The sequence below is a fragment of the Sinohyriopsis cumingii genome, chromosome 10 (assembly GCF_028554795.1).
Source record: "Sinohyriopsis cumingii isolate HCF-2022 chromosome 10, ASM2855479v2, whole genome shotgun sequence".
In the NCBI taxonomy this organism is placed as follows: domain Eukaryota; kingdom Metazoa; phylum Mollusca; class Bivalvia; order Unionida; family Unionidae; genus Sinohyriopsis; species Sinohyriopsis cumingii.
The window spans coordinates 46,636,633-46,658,488 of NC_142970.1; the positions used below are offsets into that span (position 1 = coordinate 46,636,633).

Sequence of the window (21,856 nt, forward strand, 5' to 3'; positions counted from 1 at the left end):
TGTTACAATGAATCGATAATGACAATCGCTGTCTGTGTTATAATAAATTGATAATGACAATCGCTGTCTGTGTTACAATGAAGGAAAAATTTCATCTTTAAGATAGTAATCAATCCATTGCTCTCCATTCTGTTTTCTTTTTTACCTTGATCCAGAAATGATGGCTACAGCACATAAATGTCTTAAAAGTATGAACGCGGATATATCGTCACACAAGAAAGAAAACAATTTTGTAAAAATCTGAAACATGAGACGCCTTCAAAATTGCAAAAAGGCACCACCCACCCCCACAAATAAAAAATAGAAATGACATCGAAAAGAGATTGATCTAGAGTCTTTTCCATGGACCCTAATATCACTACACATTTTTGGTTACCTGGAAAATACGTTAGCAATTTCATTTGAACCCATAAGCTGAACTTTAAAAATGCTAATGTGTAAATTTACATAAGGCAATTCCTTAAAAATAAAACATCAACAAAATTTTTAAAATGAAGCATTGTCTAATGCTTTGCTACATTTGCAGAAGCAACAACAGATGCACTGATGCGTGAACGAGAAAGTTTAGTGGATATTAAATAATACAAATGCAAATAATATCTAAAATGAATGAACATTGACAATGAAAATTCAAATGTCTGATACTAAATTTAAATGTTGGTTTACTTTAAAAATATTCCAGCCTGGAAATTGTGGATTGGATGAACCAATAATCCGTATATACAAAAGAGATACGTTCCAGATAAAAGTGGGAAAGGGCGATTAAAATTATATGGTGTTTTTTTAAGTTCAAGATATGTGATAGTTATAAATTTGGACTAAAATTAGAATTCTATTTTTCTCAAAATGTTATGTCGCGTCCCTGATTTTTTCTCTTTCTCACTTTCTGTAACACACACACACACACACACACACACACACACACACACACACATAAGAAAATTATAATAGCATTGCACATATGTTTCCGTAGATAGATAGAAGGGCCCCGAGTGGCCGAGTGGTCTAAAGCGCTCTCCGTTACGGATCACTGCCATCTCACCTCTGTCTGTGGCGGTTCGAGTCTCTGATTCAGCCAATGTGGGTATGTGAGAAAGCTTGCCAGTAGCTTCTCGTGGGTCGGTGGTTCTTTCCGGGGTTTTCCCGGGTTCTTCCTCCACCATTAATACTAGCCGCCATGTATAGCCTATCGTGTGCTGAAAAATGGCGTTAAACCCCACAACAACAACAAAAAATATATAGATAGATAGATGGATGGATGGATCTTTTAGACACAGATTTTCCACATTGTTATTTGTCTCACACCTATGCTTGTTATACAAGTCATCAAGATATGGAAATTTAATCCCCAGTCCTTTGGTATATACATAGGGATTAGTTGAATTTTTAATTTATGTATTCATGTGATACTACTAATAGTAGTAGTAGTAGTAGTAGTAGCTCTGACTGACCCACTGTTGTAGATTATGAACTCGTTAGCTAAGGTATAATATCTATCACTTTCTATTTTTCTGAACGAGGAGGAGCGATTGGAGTCATTAACCACCACCTTGGAAACTTTTTATTTCATAAATTGTTTTGCCTTCATTGAACACGCATGGTGTTTACAGCTAAAGTCAGACATGAGTTGAATGAAGACAATGACACTATGTAACATAACCTGTTCTCACAGTTCAAATTGTGTTTTCTTTAATCACGTTGGACTCCATAAGGACAGTGTGTTTAACTCTGGGTGGCATTTAACACAAAAGGAACGAATCTACACAACCATTCTTCCAAGATCGAAAAGGTTTCAATTTATTTCTTTATAAGAAATTTTTATTAATTCTTTTGAAATGTCTGCTGCACATCCGGGAGATATTCAACAAGAAGAGGAGCCCCACTGTCCAATTTGCCTCGGTAACTTTAAAATACCAAGAGACCCACCTTGCCTTCATTCTTTTTGCCAAAGTTGCCTGGAGGATTATATTTCATCCAAAGTTGTAAATGGGAAGGAACTGAAACAGTTTGAATGCCCAATATGCAGAACCGTCGTTCCCATTCCCAGTAAAGGCAAAACTTCAAAACTGTGTGCTCATCTCTTTCCAATTAATTCGATTTTACAGTCTATAGGAGGCAAAGAGAAAGAGGAAGTGGATAGACCTTGTGACTGTTGTCTCTCTGATGGCGTATCTGTCACAGGAAACGGATTTTGTGTGGTTTGTGAGGAGGCAATGTGTGTATCTTGTCTAACGTTTCACCAAAAACAAAAGGCGACAAAGGACCACTCCATCGTAACCATGGAAGAGCTGATAAACAACCCAAGAAACTTTATCAGAGTTGACAAGAATTTTCGCTGTCAAGAGCACGAGGAAGAAGATATAAAGTTCTACTGCAGAGACCATAAAATTGCCTGTTGCGGAAGTTGTTGTATCTATCATCACAGAAACTGCAGTCAGGTTATGGACTTGAAGAAAGATGTTACCAGTCTTCTACCGGAAGTCAAACCACTCCGAATAATTGAAGAGATGAATAAACTTGAAACCCACCTGCTGTACATAAAGAAAGTGAATGATTCAAACATCATCAGTCTTAAATCGCAAGTGCAAGAAATGACCAACAAAATAAACGAAATCAGGAAGCAACTAAATGATCTTCTGGATGATTTAGAAAACAAAGTAAAATCAGAAGGAAATCAACTGTATGAACAAGAAGTAATTCAAAAGCAAAAGGAAAATCGCGAATGTCAGCCACTGCTAAATGCGGTGCGAAACTCACATGTGACCATGGAGACGGTTATGAAACACGGCACTGATATGCAGGTATGTTTGTTTACATACTTATGTAACATAAAATCAAAAGTTATAATTTAAAAAAGAGGTGTGAGCATGCTTTACAGCGATCAACTGCGACTCTTCCGATTTATTTAACAGATGTGCGACTTCTTTGATATAGTCATTGACAAAGATTCTTCCCCAGATGATCTTGTACTTACATAATGATGATCATACCAAAATGTTAACGGTTTAATTTTTAAAGTCACACAACATTTGCGTATACGTTTCCTCTGCGGTATCTTGATTATATAGTTGTAATACCAGCGATATCGAATTGTCTTCCTTCATATATCGTATTGCTGGACTTATTTCTCTTTCATTCCCAACAAATTTGGGATCAAGCTGTATGTTTATAAAAGTTTCGATACAAATTCCATCATAATAATTCCAAGTTAATATGTCTGTTCTATACAGAAACTGAAAACATTTTGTAAACATCTTTTGGGGGTGGGTGGGTGGGTTGGTGCCATTTTGTACAATACGCAATAATCAAAAGCAAAATAGATGGAAAAATGGTTATACAAATACACATTATGCATGAAAATCACATATCTCTAGGACATTAAAAATGATGTTTTATCTGAAAAAGCAATAGAATTTCCTTCCTTAAAAATATAGATTTGGAAAATGAAAAACTCAAACTATGGCGCAAATCCTGAATGCGCATAAATGCCACACTTGTTCTGAATAACATGATGCTGCGGCTGGGCCACAGAAAACGGAAAGGGAGATAATTCATTTTTACCTCAGCGAATTTGTTACTCTTGTATAAAAATTATTTTAATGATGTTAATATCATAGCAACTAGTTTATAATTAAAGTTTTCTCGATGTAGTATATTCTACCATGGTTATAAATCCCATAATAGATGGTTTAAGTAAGCAAAACAGGTCTTCGCACTCACTGTTTATTTCTTATTTTGGAATTTGAGCACTCATACAGAGTATCTCACGTGCAGATTCCATGAAACTTGGTAGTAATGTTTGGAAAATTTGCAAATGAACTACTACGCCAACAACATCATAAATGCAAAAAAGAAGTAATTAATTGTTCAACGTTTTTTTTTTCTACCTATTTTTATATAATTTTAGTATTATCATTGAAGGATCATCACATCACATTTAATTTCACCACGTGATTTCAAATGAACACAGTAAAATTTATACAATGTTTTAATTGCAGTGTTTGTGTGTTGTCAGCTCTTAGTATCGTCTAACGTGCCCGAATTTTTTAAAACTCAAATGAAGAACGATGAATCTAAATACAGGGGTAGCATACCAACAAAAGAAACGAAGTTCATCACGCCTCTATCATTTAACTAACTGCATCCAGAAGTAACGGGTGCAAAGAAATATAATGACACACAACTACTTCTAAACATTATAAATATTTATGTAAACAAAATTTGAGTTGCCCAGATACATGTTACTGGAGGAAAAACAAAATATATTGCACAAATGTACTTTGCACAGGTCGATTAGACATCAGCAGAGTGCCCGAGAAACCGGCTATACAGCTATGTTGTTCGCGCCCTCTGATTAATATTTTGGTTAAAGCACTTAGCTCACTGCAACGATTAACATATTTACGTTGCTGTGCCGCACAACACCAAACAAAACAAAACTGCACGGGTCGATTACGCATTTACATGTACAAGCAAGTCGAAAAACAGCTTAGTTCTTTGTGATCTCCATTGTATATTTTGTTTGTAACTCAAATCCCCCACTGGTAATATACTTTGAGTCGTTCGTGCTGTTAAAAGATGCCATTAGATTGATTCCTTTGTTATATTATATGACACAATATTAAATATATAGTACTAATATTAATGCTCATACCTTCCTTTAAAAACGGGGATTATTTTTACTCTTTGTCGTTATTTTCATACGTCACTAATGATTAATGAATGGAAATTCATCATTGATCTAAAGGCCTAGAATCAGCAGCACACAGTTTCAAGAATGTTTATATATGCGTATTATTGCGCCACGGGCAGATCACAGTTTTGATAAAACAATAGTGTTGGTATATCATACTGTTTTATACCAACACTTTAAATGCTATGTTATTTTTAATTTGTGATATATATATATATATATATATATATATATATATATATATATATATATATATATATATATATATATATATATAGTTATTATTCTACAAATCATATGGCTAGTAAGAGACCTTTCCAGCAAGGGATTGCGTCTATCTGGAATTGATGAAGTTAAATAAACAAATTGACAACAGTGCAAAACCTAGTTTAAAACAAGCCTCAGCGCTTTCGACTCTCACTGAGTCTTTGTCGAATACAAACACAAAATGGACAATACAAACGATAAACAGGCAACAAAACAAAAGCTGACATGAATCTGTCTAGTTTAAGTATTGTTTGAAAATGTTCCATGTCGCGCCTAATTGGTTTCAACTCAAACGATAAAAATAGCTATCTCGATGGTATTGACATATAAAATAACGGACCTCCGTTTGTAGGTTAATCCAATCTCGGGTACCACTTAGGCTCGACATCGAACATTTTCAAACAATACTTTCTTTAGGTACAGTAATGTAAACGCTTGTCATTTGAATGCTTTTTGTGTTTATTGTTTGTCTTGTCACTGTTATGTGTTTGTCTTTGACAAAGACTTAGCTAGAGTCGAAAGCGCTGAGGCTTGTCAAATCTACTTTTGCACTGCTCGTTGTAAACTTGTTCAACATGTGTGTGTGTGTGTGTGTGTGTGTGTGTGTGTGTGTGTGTGTGTGTGCCAATGTGTCCCTAAAAACACCGTCAAGATTTATTATCCACAAAGTCAAGTGGGTCCATTTTTCCATCGGTTTTATTTTGTTCGTGATTCACTGAACTTAAAAGAATAAAATGGTCAATTGCTATAATTAAATTATGCACCCAACAGTGACAAAGTAAAGGAAATTATATTTAAAAGGTGTATAAAATACATCAGTCGAAGTGTGTCTAACCCGGGCGAGAATACAGGCTAAATAGTCATCAATATTCGAGCTTTGCATGCATGTAATCAGGAAAGAGAAAACATTTGCCTGCCAACATAACACAAATGTACCATTGTTAATTAGTTATTATTCGAGTAGCCTCTGTTTTCTACACAGTCAAATTACCCAAGCTGAAATCCATCTCGGAGAATTATACACATACATAAACTGCAAAACAAAAGTTATTTTTGTTTAATTACTTTCATCCTAACTTCCTAATGTCAGGTCTTCTAAATGCCGAAGTAAGTGCACAAAATTCGCTATCGAAGGAATGTGGTCATTGTTTTCCTAAGCTTTTCCAATATTATCTATAGTTTACTGAATATAATAATAGGATAATTTTAATAGAGAAAGAGAGATAATGATACAGTTTCCATGACACTTTTCCAGTTCAAGCTCCAGTGAACATAGCAAAAAATAAACCGCTCTCAGGTTTTCTCAACCGAATTTAGTAAGTCGTGTAAAAACTAAGATATTATTACAAGCCATGGTTTGATGTCTAAGCATTGCCGCAGGTTAGAGGTAATCTCTTACGCAAGGTTACCGTGACCAGAGAGAAGACCCGACATCTTGAATCGGCACAGGCGTTGAATCTCGCGACTTCCCACCTATCTGTTACAGCTTAGTCCTAAGGTGGCGCTATACAGTTTCGCATTTTGAATAGGGTTAAGATTTTAAAGAAAAAGTATTTCCACGGCTTTCCTCACTGGTTATACTGGCTATTTAAAAAAGACCTTGTATATCTTTGGTATAATTAAAAGAACCTTTAATGCCCTTTATTTTGATGTATGATTGATGGGTGCACTATGGGTTGGCCTTACCTCAGATGTGAACCTTTCAAAAACGTGCTAGCTCTACTTGGTCATTTTCACTTCCTGAACTTCAGAGGTAAATTGTATAAAAAAGAGCCGATAACTTTTTTTACATTTTACGTATTTGATAATTCAATCATTGCACATCCAGAAGCTGGTATTGTCTAGTCTGGCAAAATTCATTTTCCCTATTTTAATAGCTGCTATGTATAGTGTACTTTAGACTAATTCAGGCTGATTTTTTAACACAAGGGAGCAGTCATTTTAGTTAGCAGTGTGCTTAAATCATGTAACATTTCCAAAAGTACAGTATCCAAAGAAATATCATCCACATTACATTACTGTAGCATATAGGTATGCCAACATTCTCTCCACTGTCCATGTTTTAAATGCAAACTACTTCACCTTACATACGTCACTCTCTCTAAAGTACATATTAATTGGTGAGCGCCCCCTAAAATAAGAGGAACCCGCGAGGGACCGGGGCGTGTTCTAAATCCGTCCCCATGTGGACAGAGAGCGAGAAGGACATTGTCCGCTAAGTTTGATTGGATCGGGTCAGCGACACCCAATTGGAATTGTGATAACAATTTCGATCCGAATTATAACTTCTAACTAGCAAACGAAAATTTAGTCTCGCCAAGGAAGATTGATAAGCAATATAGGGTTACTACGAGGAAGTCACTCGTAATTTGGCGGTAAAACTTAGAAGATTCTAAGAAAAGACAAAGCTTCGTAAAGGTCAGTAAGTTATTTGCTAGATTTTTGCAGAATATTACGGCATTGTAATTGTAATTATGTGTTGTATGTATAGAGGATCGTTGAGTACGTAAAATTACCTTTGTTGTGTTTAATTTACATGCGTATTTGAGAAATGACCTTGAGTATTATATACAGAATTATGAAGATTGTTAGCTTGTGGTCAGAATTAGTTTTGTAATTCGCTTTTAGGTATCACGGTACCAATTGTTTTTCCATATACCTCAATGCTCATGTTTTGTGAAATAAATATACTTTCTGTCCTACTTGGGCATGCATGTCACACACTGTCATATAGAACAATGCTAGATTGTCAATTTGACAATGACATAACCAGGCACTCCATTGCATTTAAGAGAGATAACTCTACTGGAACTAGACAGGGGTAAGAGTTATCTAGTCACAACAAGCACATTTTCAGCCATGTGTACCATATATTAAAAAAATCATAAAAAATACAAAATATGATCTAGATAGAAATTAACACAAACTCACATGTTGCCAAGAGGCTCAACTTTTTTTTAAGCCAAACAGAAAGTACAGCTCTTACATAATGCACCAATCACAGCTAGTGTTGTTCTTTAATTCTGAATACAATGTTCCATACACCTTAAGCTCCGCCCACCTGGACTTGCGCAATTGGTACCGTTATACCTATAGCAAACCTTAATTTTTCCAATAATCTGTAAAATAGTTCGGGGCTGTATAAGTAACAAATATACTTAGTCTCACTTGTGAAAAACAATTTGATGAGGTACTAACCTATGTCTTATATGAATGTGTATAGAAATGTCATTGAGCTGTTTGAACTATTGTTTTCATACTTTTGCTTCACCATCAAAATCATCTTTTGAAATAAAATGAATTCTTTCAACTATGACTTGTATCTTATTCCTATCAGCACTTATTGAACTTCACATAGGTGATATGGGATAAATCACATTATGTCATATTATGTAATAACTAGGTCAAAGGTCAATGTACCAAATAGTATGTACCTGTCCTATTTCAAAATATACAATTCACCTAAAAGAAAGGAATTTATATTTGTTTGGTAGGTACAGAACTTAACATCAGAGACAGGTGGACATGACCCAATCTTATAAGTATAAGCTTTGACCACTTTACACTATCTGCAGATACAAGAGGTCACTAACCACCAGTCCTCACGCAAAGGTCCACCTACCCATCCTCTTTGTAACACAAATAGTAAGCTTTCCTCCTTTGTAATGTGAATAAAATTGTTTCAATAAGCCAATCAGTCACCAAATATAGTAAATCACAGCTTCTAAGTGGTTACGTTGGATTGGGGGGGGGGTGAACTTAGGGGAATAAAATACAGAAAAATGCCAAATATAAACACTAAGTATAGCACATCAAATGGAGTTAAGAACAGTAGGAAAGTGTTTATCTATAAGGGAGAGGTAGCTTATGATAAAGGAATTAAAGGAGGCAAAATTAGCAATGCGAAAAATGAGAAGTGAAAGTTTGATGACCTTACCTTGGACAAATATATGGGGCAGGGCCCAACAGGTCCAAGGACAGCCCAAAGGCAACTGTACTATAACATCCCTTACAGGTACCCAAATTTCAAGTGAAGTTGTGTTCATTTCCATCTAATATGAAAGGGTGAATAATTTAGATAATATAGATACATATAAAGCATATTTCTTCTACATAAGAATTTAATAATAATTGGCATAAGATAGAGAGAAACATATCTCAGATCCAAACAGAACATACCTTATCAGTTTTTAAACTTGTAAACTTTACTGTGAGAAATTATTAAACTGCTTCTACTTACATTTGCATCAAGATAGAGGGCTAATATAATACTTCACAAATCTTCAATTAATTTTCATAACCAGTCACTGAAAATGTGAGATTTTATTTCCTTGAAATGTTATGACTGGTGTAAGGGAGATAACTGAATGATATACATAAGGTGTGGTAACCTCTAATACAGTATCCATGTAGTATAGATGATTTCATCAACAACCTGTATTAACTTCATTGCAATTAAATTATCTCAAAATACATTACTGATAAAGTGAGAACCTAACATTTAGACTCCTATATTTAGTGGAGACCTCAAGAGTCATGTAATTTTAATTTCTAAGATGACGCAGCTCTTTCATATCACATAGTTCATATTTTCTATAATGCCAGCATGTAGAGTGCAGCCTTCCATAACCATGCAGATATCATCTCATGCCAATTTGGATTCTTGCGATGGGATGCAAAGTTTCAAGAACAGTGTGGATTTGAATGGAATGAATACGCACTGTGTGACTAAAATGGTTATCATTCTGTAATGTTGGACCAAACATGGAAATTCCACAAGAGCAGCTTGACACAAAGAAATAGGATTAATTGAAAGTCAATAGTAGATTATAATTGGGCTTATACAAGTGCCAATGGGAAATGCCGACTTAAGGAAACTGTTCTTGTTTGTTGGTATTCACTGCTACTTCAACAAAAGGGAATGCAAGAGAACTGAACTAACTACATGAACAATTTCAAAGCAGGAAAGTGTAAAAAAAAAAGGACAATTAGAGCAGGACAATTCAAATCAAAGTGGGAAGAAATACCATATCCTTAATAAATTACCTAAAAACTACTCATGCCAGAACATCCCACATGGTACAAGTGATCTATCTACAAGTGTACTTAGAGTGTTCTCTATCCTGGTTTATGGCATGCCTTACAAGAACAAGGTAGCTGTTTTTGTACACATGATTTTTCATCTTTTGCAGGTAAAATAGCCAATATTTGGCCAAAATCAATTATATTATGTTTACATAACTTATTTTGTTGCATGCATTCCAATCTAGCAGGTAACAGCACATACATAAAGGCATCAGGTAACACAAGCCTATATCTATCATAGCTATAGTTATCAAAAGTCCCCATCCAAAGCCAACTTGTGCTATTTTCTGAAGATTTCATACATTTTATTCTTAAAGAACTTCCGATATTTGACCAAAACTGTTCAGTACACATTTGTTTTCCTACATCAAACTAGTATAGTTCATAAATGCCGCCCACATGTATGCGTTTCTATGGATACACTGTGAGGCTATTCTTTCCTTTAGGTATCACGGTACCAATTGTTTTTCCATATACCTCGATGCTCATGTTTTGTGAAATAAATATACTTTCTGTCCTACTTGGGCATGCATGTCACACACTGTCATATAGAACAATGCTAGATTGTCAATTTGACAATGACATAACCAGGCACTCCATTGCATTTAAGAGAGATAACTCTACTGGAACTAGACAGGGGTAAGAGTTATCTAGTCACAACAAGCACATTTTCAGCCATGTGTACCATATTTTAAAAAAATCATAAAAAATACAAAATATGATCTAGATAGAAATTAACACAAACTCACATGTTGCCAAGAGGCTCAACATTTTTTAAGCCAAACAGAAAGTACAACTCTTACATAATGCACCAATCACAGCTAGTGTTGTTCTTTAATTCTGAATACAATGTTCCATACACCTTAAGCTCCGCCCACCTGGACTTGCGCAATTGGTACCGTTATACCATTAGGCTACTTCGTAGTAAACTAGTGCATTTATTCATGTGATATGTTAGAATTTACACATGCTTGAATTGTGAATTTGGAAAATGGTTGAAGTGTGTAAGATTAATATGGATGTATGTATGGATATATCAGAACATGGATATTTGAATATGTGTGTACTTTGTGTGAGTTGTAGTATAAAAAAATGCGTCTGATGTTGTGATATTGTTTAGTATAATGGGATTAGGAATATGTACTGATGTGAGGCAATTTATTGATGTATGTATGAGAAGTAATTGATACCGTGCTTTTATTACGACGTTGTTTTACCATACTAGAACGTATGAGTATTTCGATGTGAATGAATGTGTGACCGAATAAATTTAATAGCCGTTATCTGATGGCTGTGAGACTAGCAGTGCAGTCGGAGTCGACAAGTCTAGTCGGTGGAGAGAGTAAAGGGTGAGAGGGAAAGAAAAGAAGGAGGGATATAGAGAAGTCGAGAAGGAGAAGGAATCTGGAGAAAGTCGGGAGGAAGACGAGAAGGAATTAATGGAATAAGAGAGAGGAATACACAGATGAGTAGAATACAAGGACAAGTGGAATGATATCTCACACTAATAATCAAATGATGCAACATGCAATCACAGGGTCGATCGGAAGGAGAGTACTTGGGAAATTTTAATCATTTGACTATTGAATTGTCATTAAGTTGTAATTAGCTGAATTTCACTTTTTTGTATATTCAATTATCTAACCATCGGCATTGCTGACTGGGGGCTCGGAGCTTTACATCTGTCTTTCACTAATTCAAAGTTCATCCAAAATCGAGCCTGGGTGGGACTTCTATAATAATTTAAATAGTATATTGGGAGCACCCCACCCCAACCATAACACCTACCACAGTGGCGGCATAACAACCCGTCACACCACAACCGCCAATCGATTTATATCTACGCGCACATCGTGGGCCTCATCAGTGCACGATGTGATATACATATTTAGAATTAAATAAATTTTGGTTGATACCAGCTCGTAAAAAGTATTTAAAAACGAAGATGGAATATGTGGCTAGCGTTTACTATCAATAAAATAATTTTTGTTAAACAAAAAAATGCAGCATTTGTTGCTATTGTTGTTTGTTTAATTCTAGTCAGATCTATGTATCAGTGTGTGTGTGTGTGTGTGAGAGAGAGAGAGAGAGAGAGAGAGAGAGAGAGAGAGAGAGAGAGATTCTAAGATTGCATGGCTGCAAAATCGAAAATATCATGTATATATTTACCTACTTTTAAAAAAAAATATCTGGTCTTGAATTCCACATTTCGATTCATGCCTTTTAACCGGTCTTAAACTCTAATCACCCGAGAATATATAGAATATAGTTAGGCCGGGATCAACGGGCCTTGCACCAAGTTTTTTCTTCAAATGGGTGGCCCCAATAAAAAAATTCTAATTATTTTTTTGTTTCTCTATATATTGAAGAATGTTCTCCGACGCCTGTGTGTCATGATGATTAGAATTTGATAATGGTGTTTGCATGATTAGGATATTCTAGTTCTGAGAGAGAGAGAGAGAGAGAGAGAGAGAGTACAGAGCATTTTTATGTAGGTAATCACCGATTATACCAATTTGAACAGACTGATAGTCTTTATTTGTGTATAAATTGGTTATTTAATTGTATGTAAACATGTGTAGCAAACATCACGTAAATTCTATTTAGTAATTACGTTTCAGTGTGGGGCCCCGAGTGGCCGAGTGGTCTAAAGCGCTCACCGTTACGGATCACTGCCATCTCACCTCTGTCTGCGTGGGTTCGAGTCCAAGGCTCGGCTAGCGTGGGTACGTGGGAAAGCCTGCCAGTAGCTTCTCGTGGGTCGGTGGTTCTTTCCTGGGTATTCCAGTGTTCTTCCTCCACCAGTTATACTGGCCGCCATGTATAGCCTATCTTGTGCTGAAAAATGGCGTTAAACCCTAGAACAACAACAACAACAACAACGTTTCAGTGTTATATGTTTGGGACTTGTTTTAATTTGTCTGCTGTGGCTTTGCGTCCTTGAAGAAAGAATCGGTGTATTCCAATAAGTATTTGGGTTGGTTTTACACGTCTGTATGTCAGTTTGACTATATAACAACGTCTCATTGTGTACATATGAATTTAAGTGAACAAACGAGTTTTAAGTCATTCTTCTTTTTCACCACATTTATTTGTGGAACAAATTTCCTTACAAAATATATTGACACATTCATTCTATCATCAAGGAACAAAAGTACGATGTCAAGAAAATTATTTCATTTATTCCTTCATGCAAGGAAGAATTTTAAGAGCCTAGGGTCTATGCGTGCATATATTCATAATGATGCATATATTTTAGGGTATTTCTGCCATTTACGATAGGCATAGTCGATGGTGAAATGAGACACAGGCTGCCCCTTGACAATGAAGAAAAGCATGTTCTTTTTTCTACTCTCTCTCTCTCTCTCTCTCTCTCTCTCTCTCTCTGATAATTCATTTAGGTTACTTGAACTAATATATTTCAGTCTAATTTATTGCTATAATAAGGTAAATTCAATTGATTTTTTTAAAAGAACGTGAAAAAAGGAACTTTAAAAAGCTTGTGCACGTTTTATTTTTTTCTATTCCTAAGTATATCTTTTTCAGATATTTCTCATGGCTGACAGAATGGTATCGCATGTGGAGTTATACTACGAACAGATTAAAGAGAAGTTTGATAAGACGGAGACGGTCACATTAAACATTGAAGTTGATGAACAAATCCAGAACGTCCTAGCCCAGACCTCTGATTTTGCGAGGCTGATATGTAGAAAGAAACGTGAAAGTTTTTATATATCAAGAGAGGAAAAGCCTCTGAAAGACTATCAGGTTGAGATGGGGGGAGTTGTGAAGATAAAAGGGTCTGATAATCAGCGTCCCTATTATACAGTGTCTACATATTTACAAGGGGATAACGTGATGCTGGCAGAATTTAACAACAAGAGAGTTATTCTTCTTAATTCTTCGTACCAACACATCGCCAGCTTTACACTAGCAGACAAGCCATGGGATATATGTGTTGTGGACCAACAGGAGGTGGCTGTCTGTTTACCGTTTCAGAAAACACTACAGTTCCTGTCTGTGACAAACGGATCCATCAAACCCACCGGGAAGGTTCAAACCAAATATGCATGTAGGGATATTGCTTCGGCAGGCAAGGGGAAAATAGTGGGATCTGGTCACTGTAATGATAAAGGTCAAGACTGTTGCAGTCTGATCACCAGTACAGGAAAAGAGGAGATATGTCATCAATTTGACTGTCAATGTAGACCCTCAACTGCATATATCACTGCCAATTCATCTTGTACCAGCGTGTACCTTACTGTGTTTCTGGCCAATTCTCTGTATTGTTTTGATATGGATGGTAAGAGGATGTATATCTACAGTATTGACAGTCTCAAGGGTCCTAAAGGTGTTGCTATGGACAGGGATGGTAACGTGTATGTGGTGGGATGGTCGTCTCACAATATCCACCAGCTGGCACCAGACGGCGCTCCCATTAGAATTATCACCGATGGTATTTCTCGGGGTCCATTAGCCATTTGTTTTAACAACAGCCTTGACAGGTTTCTTATAACTAATGATACTGCTTCCGATTCTGTAAATCTCTACGCGTTTAGATTGAAGTAATACTTAAGTCAGCTGTGATTCTCATCCACAACACTTGGTAGCTGGAGATTTGCATTATGTTGACATTCGGATCATATAGTTCCATATGCATGAAGGCATATTTCACACGAGCAAGAGACAAAACAGGTAGATTTCTTTGCTGTTACAGGTTAGTAGATGTACACAGTTATGAAGTGTGCATATAAAATATTACCAATTGTTTGGAGATGTATAGATTATGAAGCGTGTATAGGAGATGTAAACATTATAAAGAGCATATAGATAGTACACACGGTTAGGTGATGTACAAATTATAACGGGTGTGTATAGTCAACAGTACAAGGTCATCATGATGTACCGAATCATCGACCAACTGGTTGAAATACCAGCAACGGGGCACTTGATCCCCGTGAAAGCATCAACCTGAGGCCATGCCAACAGTATAGGATACCACACTCTTCCGAGGACGCATTCTTCCCCACAGACAATCGTCTTTGAAACTGCTTCCCAACGACGGCCGCTACAGCGCCTTCCGTTTAAGGACCACATCGGCGCTGCATGTCCGATATCTTAGCATGTAGACTTTGTGTTATTTTATTATATTTTTAACTTGTACAAACACCGCTCCGGTGGCCTAGTGGTTAGAGCGTCCGCCTTGCATGAGGAAGGTCATGGGTTCGATCCCCGGCCGAGTCATACCAAAGACTTATAAAAATGGTACTAACTGCTGCCTCGCTTGGAGCTCAGCATTAAGAGGTTAGTGGTAGGTCTGGCTGGTCTGGTGCCAGGGTAATGTGACTGGGTGGGACATCATGCTACATGCTTGCAGCATGATGCCCCAGTGCTAGACATCACTATAAACTGCGGACATCGTAGCGATATGACTGAAAATTTTTTAAAAGCTACGTTAAAAATCCAAGTCACACCTTGTACAAAGAGCCTTCCTTTACATATGTACTCAATTCACCACAGTGCAACGATGCCTGTATATAGACCAAGTACTTAACTGGAAGAAGATAGTACGCGTTGTTTGGAGATGAACAAATTATGAAGAGTATATAGATAGTGGATGCTGCATGATTCAGTGATATGTGACACTATTATTTATTACGTAGTTGCTACACTTTACGTACAGTGTTTGCTTTTTTAAATTTAATTTTTTATATGTTAACACGTTTAAATATCGCTTTCTGTGAATGTGAATGGTCTAAATAAACCCACGAATTTCTTCCACAGCTTTCTCATTATTCATCGGCTGAAACCATGGGAGTATACCTTGTCCTGCCTTCTGAAACGACTTTATTTTACTATTTACTATTAATAATATTGCGGCCATCTTTCCAATCGTTAGCTAAATGAACCGTAGGAAACAAAAACGAATGGATATCACGCAAACGCACTGTAGCGGTTACGTACGTCGAAATATGACTCTACTCTACACTGAATTCTCCAAATTCCAAACACTAACTAGAACACGATTAAACCCGCTTCGCCAATGGAACCGCCTAGTTAAACCGAATCTTTTTAGAACAAAAAAAAAAATCCAGCACACCGTCCAACACGAACATAGAAAGTCTATGCAGATAAACGCCTGCATGGCCTATTGGGATACAGACAGTCCCATTTATGTTGCTGTTACAACACAGTATGGGTCTTGAAAACCGCCCCAGGACAATCATGGTTTAAAGATCAATATATAATGAAGGAGTAAATCAGAACCTCTCTGTTATGAAAAGAAACGTTGACAAATGCTGGTCTCCAAAAGACGTAACGTTTTCAAGCCGCTTCATTCATCCAAATCAAATATTGCAAATATCCAGTCACAAAAACATTAAATCTGGGAGTCACTAGAGCCATTTGAATGGGAATCAGCACCGACGTAGAAGTTATCCCCGATTCTCAGCAAGACATGTACAGTAGCTTTAGTACAAATTCTGCGTCATCCCTTCAAACAATAATGTAGAAACTGGAATGATGTTTTTGTATTCTTTTCTTCTTTTTTTTTTGTTGCTGTTGTATCTAATACTGCGTCTGTGTTGAATATCCATGGTGGAATCGAACTCACTTTTCTGTGGAAAATCAATAGTCTTGCTGACATCCGTATATACTCGTTCCTCCCATTCTCGCGGGTTTCCTGATCTCGCGATGTCAACTGTTTCTCTTCTAAATAGATCATGCACCAACTGCCTGGAGTTTGAAGCAGTAATATGATTAGAAAGAGTCTGATTTTAACTAATTACACATTCTTTCATCAGTTAATCACTTAAATGAAATAAAGAAGTTAATGAATCAAAAGAAAATGTACCTGAAAACAACTTTCCATTCACCGACCATAGTAAAATAAGTCCCTTACATCTCACACCGAAAGTGAAAGCCGAAGTAATTCCCGCTTGTATTAATAAAATCAAGTCGTCGATTTGAGAATGGTTAACAATAATACAAGCATAGTCTCGTGATTGGCCCTGTTTACGTATTGCTCATTGCCCAAAATATGTTATACAAGAAGGGTTTGGTAAGGGAATCTGTAATATGTTGCAGTCTAGGAGGAACAAATCTGTCATTAAGAACTATGTAATTGTAGAGAGATAAAGCCATGTACTTGGCAAGACGGGTGGATATTTCACTAAGATCCCCGTAATTGGAACTCTATGTAGCCGCGGGCATGTTAGGACGGCAGATCTATCAATAAAATCTCCGTAAATGCTAAAACATCAAGCCGTAGGCCTGGAGACACGGACACAACTTTCTGGAAGATCCCGATTGAGACCTCTGGACTGTCTGAACGGATGGAACAACTGGTTGGACTAATATGGACGGCTATACAAAGTATCCGTTAAAAAACCCTTGCGCCCGGACCTGCTCGAACAAGCGGGGGTGGGGGGACTTCCGCCACCTGGGCTGCCTAAAATAAGTGGGTACATTTCCCCACTGTATCACAATTACTTATATGAATTTTAAAATTGTAATCATCGTCACCCACCCACCCACCCCGTTCTTTGCCTTGGTCGGCTTTTGCAAAATGGTATTTGATACATTCTCGGACCATTTAGCGTATATACTGAATGATACTGGCAAAGTACATTTCGTATACGGAAGTCACCTGCGTGTCTTCCGTAGCCTTGAACTTGTGGCATTGATAATACTTTGATGAAACGTTTCACTGTAACGACAAAAATAAAAAATAATAAACCAAAAAAGAAACAACCGAAAGTGTATACATTAGTGACGCATCATGTTTATAAGTCACTAAAACAACACCCTTTACTAACTGGATTAGGTTAGGTAATAATAGGCAGTGTGCACGAAGCCGTGAATATCAACATGCATCAGCGATTGCGTGTTGTACCCCGAGGTCCGAGAAAGTGAAAAATGTCACAAAATATTCACAAAATTAAAACATCGATATTTACCACCTGTTGCGGAATGAATATTAATCCAGATAAATCCAAAACGGTTGTATCGATGGTTCAAATTTAACGTTAAGGAAGAGATTCAACAAGAGCCGATTTTGGCCCCCAAATTAGCGATAAATTACAGTGTTTGTATGAGTATTGTTATGATCATGCCATATCCACTATATAACATGAACATATGCACACCTGATATAATTTAAGTGCGAAATTAGCTGTTAATTTTGTTCTAAATATGCATTGTTCAATCAAAAAAAATCTCGGTGAGGTGTCGCTGCAAAAGACTTTCAAAACTGAGAATCCTTTCCATTGACAACTTCGTCCGCCATCATATCGCGACATTGTTCAGGTAGATCTACATTTACGACGTACTGCGCAATTTCATTCGCTTCCACACAACATTATCTGCGATGTGTGGCAGATTCGATTCGCCAGTTAGTAGCTGAGTAAGGTAAACCCGCATACGTCACAATGTACAATCTGTGGACGTCAGTTTCTCCCTAAATTCACCTTGTAGGTGACTATGCTCACTGTCTAATACGGTCCCCGCCAGTGAGTCCAAAGCTTGGAAGACAAACGATCTTTCTCGAGGAAAGAACACATAACACTTTATCTCCTGTTTTGAATCTTTTCATGACAAAAAAATGGTTGTTATGATATCGCTTTATCCCTACGTGGCACCATTGATATTTTCCCTTACTAGAGTGTAAACATCTTCCACTCACTTTCTAAGTTCCAGGCCCAGCTATACCCAGGTGTATGCTTCATACCAGCGGGGATTGATACATGATGTCCAAATGGGTAGAAACTTCTCGTGCCAGCATCATCATGTTGGAAGTGAAGACGGTTGTCTCATGCTCAACAGTACGGTATGCCGTCAGTACGCTGGGTATGTAATTATCCAAACCTCGTTGGTGTGCGCTTACATAACTGCTAAGCATTATTTTGAGAGTGCTTTCAAATCTACCTACCATTCCATCTTATTGTGGATCAAAAGAAATAGTTCTCGTCTTGTGAATAAGAAGCAGTTTGCAGACTTCGGTAAAATGAAGACATTCTAACTATCGTCCCTTGTATAAGTGAATCACCAAGGGCACGCAGAATCGAACAATAAACTCTTCCACCTTGACTCTGGCTACTCCCTCAGCCATATTCAGCATAGGAAATGTCTCTGTCCACTTCGAAAAATAATCTGAAATTACGAAAATGAATATTTCCATCCTCTTATTCAAGAAGAGGCCCCGTGATATATACAGCTATGCGCTCCATGGGCAAACCTTAAGAAATTACTTGCATCGGAGATCTTTTACACTTAGGTCAGTTTTGACGTGCACAAGTCTCGCGATCTACTATATGCTGTCCTAAATCCCTCTGTAGACCCGCCAGTAACATTTCCGCAGAACATTGCTCGAAGATTTTCAAACACCTAAATGACCATCAAATTTTCTGTTGTGGCAGCAAATAATAGTATTCCTTCTTTCTGTGTAAGGGATCACCGCCTGTAGCTTAAGGCCTTGATGTCCAACTCTTCACATTTTCAACAGAGAATTCCATGTCAGATAACGAGTCTGCCCCGTTGTGCCCATAGTGATTTGAAGACTTATTCCAAGCCAGATATTTCCGTGAAGCTGGGGTTTGTCTCCCTTTTCCACCCAACTTCTGGCCAAGTCATTGATAGTATCCTGGTTTGGGATTCTCTTATGGTCTGATTAACGTCGTTGTTTTCATTCTTTCGGACCATTCTGACGAATGGCAGTGACAGCCTCTCTAGGAGTGATTAAACTAGATTCGTATCCAAACTGCCTACAAGGGCGCCAGCTCAAAGCATCGGCATTCCCGTGCTGTTTCCCAAGCCGATGTTCAATGTCTATTTCATAAGTGGATAATGTTTCAATCACTCTGACCCTCGTGATTTTTTGTGTTAAGAAACCATCGGAGAGAACTAAGGTCAGACGTAATAAAAAAGAAAAGTGTGATCATGAAAGCAGCGCATTAAGTATTTTACGAAATACACCACAGCTAACAACTCTTTTCTTGTCACACAGTAGTACCTATCCTGCTTAATGAGAGAGCGGCTTGCATAGCAAATCACTTTCTTCTGTCCCTCGAAGTCTGCGACAATGAAGTGCAGATTACAAAATCGCTTGCATCCGTGTCAAGTATAAAGAACTGAGAAATTAAGGTGAGTCAGTACAGGTGAGCTAATGAGAGTATCAAGAAGCCGTTCGAAGGACAACTGACGCTATGGTGTCCAGACAAACTTATTTCCTTTCTCGGTATGCTTGTTTGAAGTTTTTTGCCAAGTTTGGTATAAAATACATGAAGTAACAACACAAACCCAGGAGTTATCAAACAACGCAAACATTAGCTGGAATTGGCTATTCTTTTAGGATGCTAACCTTCTTTGGGGCAGTCAAGACACCATTTGCTAAATAACCTGACCAAGAAATTTAGATCTGATAGGAGGATAAACACTGTTTAGGCCAAGATTCAGCCCTGGTTCTGCCATTTTGTCTAACATCTCGTCTAAATCAGCGAGGTTTATCTTCAAAACTCTTTCTTATAACGAAGATGTCTTCCAAAAAGATAAGGCAAATATTCCAAAGTAATCCTACCAGAACAGTTTTCATAAGCCGTTTGAATGTCGCTTGTGCATCGCACAAGCCAAAATGGCACTATAGGCTTCTTCGAATAGAGAACGCTGTTCTCTACTCATCTGATCATTGTCCTCAACCAACCAATATCTGGAGCAGAGATATAGTGTTGAAAACCATTTGGATCCTGCTAATTGATAAGTGATGTGTCTATTTATATTGAGTTTGCAGCAGTCAACACAGAACCTTAAGGTCCTGTCCATCTTCCTGATAAGTATGGTTTGGGATGACCATAGACTATAATAAGGTACCACAATATCCCTGCTGATCATATCAACAATTTGCCTACCCGCCTTTTCGTTTGCATGTTCTGGCAGACGACGCAGTGGCTGCTTGATGGGCCAACTATCTTTGTTTATGGTACGTATCACTGTACTGTGCCCAAGATATTGGCTTTAAGATGCTAATACCCAGAGTGCTTATATGACAATGGTTTTACTTTCTATGCTTGCTCTGGTAATTGTTCAGACATTGCGGATCGGTAAAGCTTGTTCAGACAGTCCATTAGCCTGTCTCCCCGCAGATTTCTTTCTGCTATTGGACAGAAAATTCGCCTGTTACCGTTCCTGGATATTGCATTTGCGGTTCATTTGACGGATTTGTCATCCATAGCCAAACTGTATATTCCCCTTTTACTAATGTTCTGGCCACAAAATTATTGGCCTTTCGTAAAAAAATAACAGATAACTCTATCAGCCCTACAAACTGTAGAGTTCGCTTTCCTTCCAGAACAAAACAGATTGCGTGTGTGACAATCTCAATTCTAGGCGGCCAGTGCTGCCAAAGATATTCTGTAACACTCCAACGTACCTTCAAACTAGGCATGCAGTGACATTTCAGCAATCTTAAATATGCTGCTACTGACACACAGTTGTTCTTCATAAAGTGCAAATCTATGATCCAAGCGAAATCAATATTTGCCACCACTGCTTTACTGTAGTAAACATTACCGCCCAAAACAAAATGAAAAGTGTGTCTCCTAAATGCATAAATATGGTACCTCCTGCAGAGACAGAGACTCCTACTTAGCTTTGATGAGTGGAGTCCGGTTAGAGATATAAATTTGCCAATATAATTTCTCAGATACTAGTGTGACTGTTGCTCCAGTATCAATTAAAAGCTTGGTATTGACACATTGGATGCTATATGCTACATACATTGCTGCCTCTGGTACTACAGATTGGACTCCGAGTGCCGCC

General features: G+C 37.4%; 2 protein-coding genes across 3 annotated transcripts in view; one reads left to right on the top strand and one right to left on the bottom strand.

Annotated features, from left to right (window-relative positions):
• The window catches only part of LOC149789984 (puromycin-sensitive aminopeptidase-like), a 36,481-nt gene that overhangs the window by 3,116 nt on the left and 11,509 nt on the right, over positions 1 to 21,856 (bottom strand). Inside the window, exon 5 of one of the 2 annotated variants that reach the window (XM_089972067.1) lies at positions 8,893 to 9,012. The exons of the other annotated variant lie outside the window; for it this stretch is intronic. The gene's annotated coding sequence lies outside the window, so the exon portion shown is untranslated. Of the gene's footprint in view, positions 1 to 8,892; positions 9,013 to 21,856 lie in introns of those variants that run through there. 2 annotated transcript variants of the gene reach the window in all.
• LOC149789985 (uncharacterized) lies at positions 1,472 to 15,065 on the top strand. Its single transcript, XM_089972062.1, has 2 exons — positions 1,472 to 2,801; positions 13,592 to 15,065. Exons 1-2 carry the CDS (start codon positions 1,836 to 1,838, stop codon positions 14,612 to 14,614), a joined length of 1,989 nt encoding a protein of 662 aa, XP_089828188.1. The 5' UTR covers positions 1,472 to 1,835; the 3' UTR covers positions 14,615 to 15,065.

Bases quoted from the DNA above. Each gene is read 5' to 3' on its own strand.
- LOC149789985 (XM_089972062.1), top strand. From the start codon at position 1,836: ATGTCTGCTGCACATCCGGGAGATATTCAACAAGAAGAGGAGCCCCAC. The intron at 2,802-13,591 runs GTATGTTTGTTT...TATCTTTTTCAG, and splicing joins AACACGGCACTGATATGCAG to ATATTTCTCATGGCTGACAG.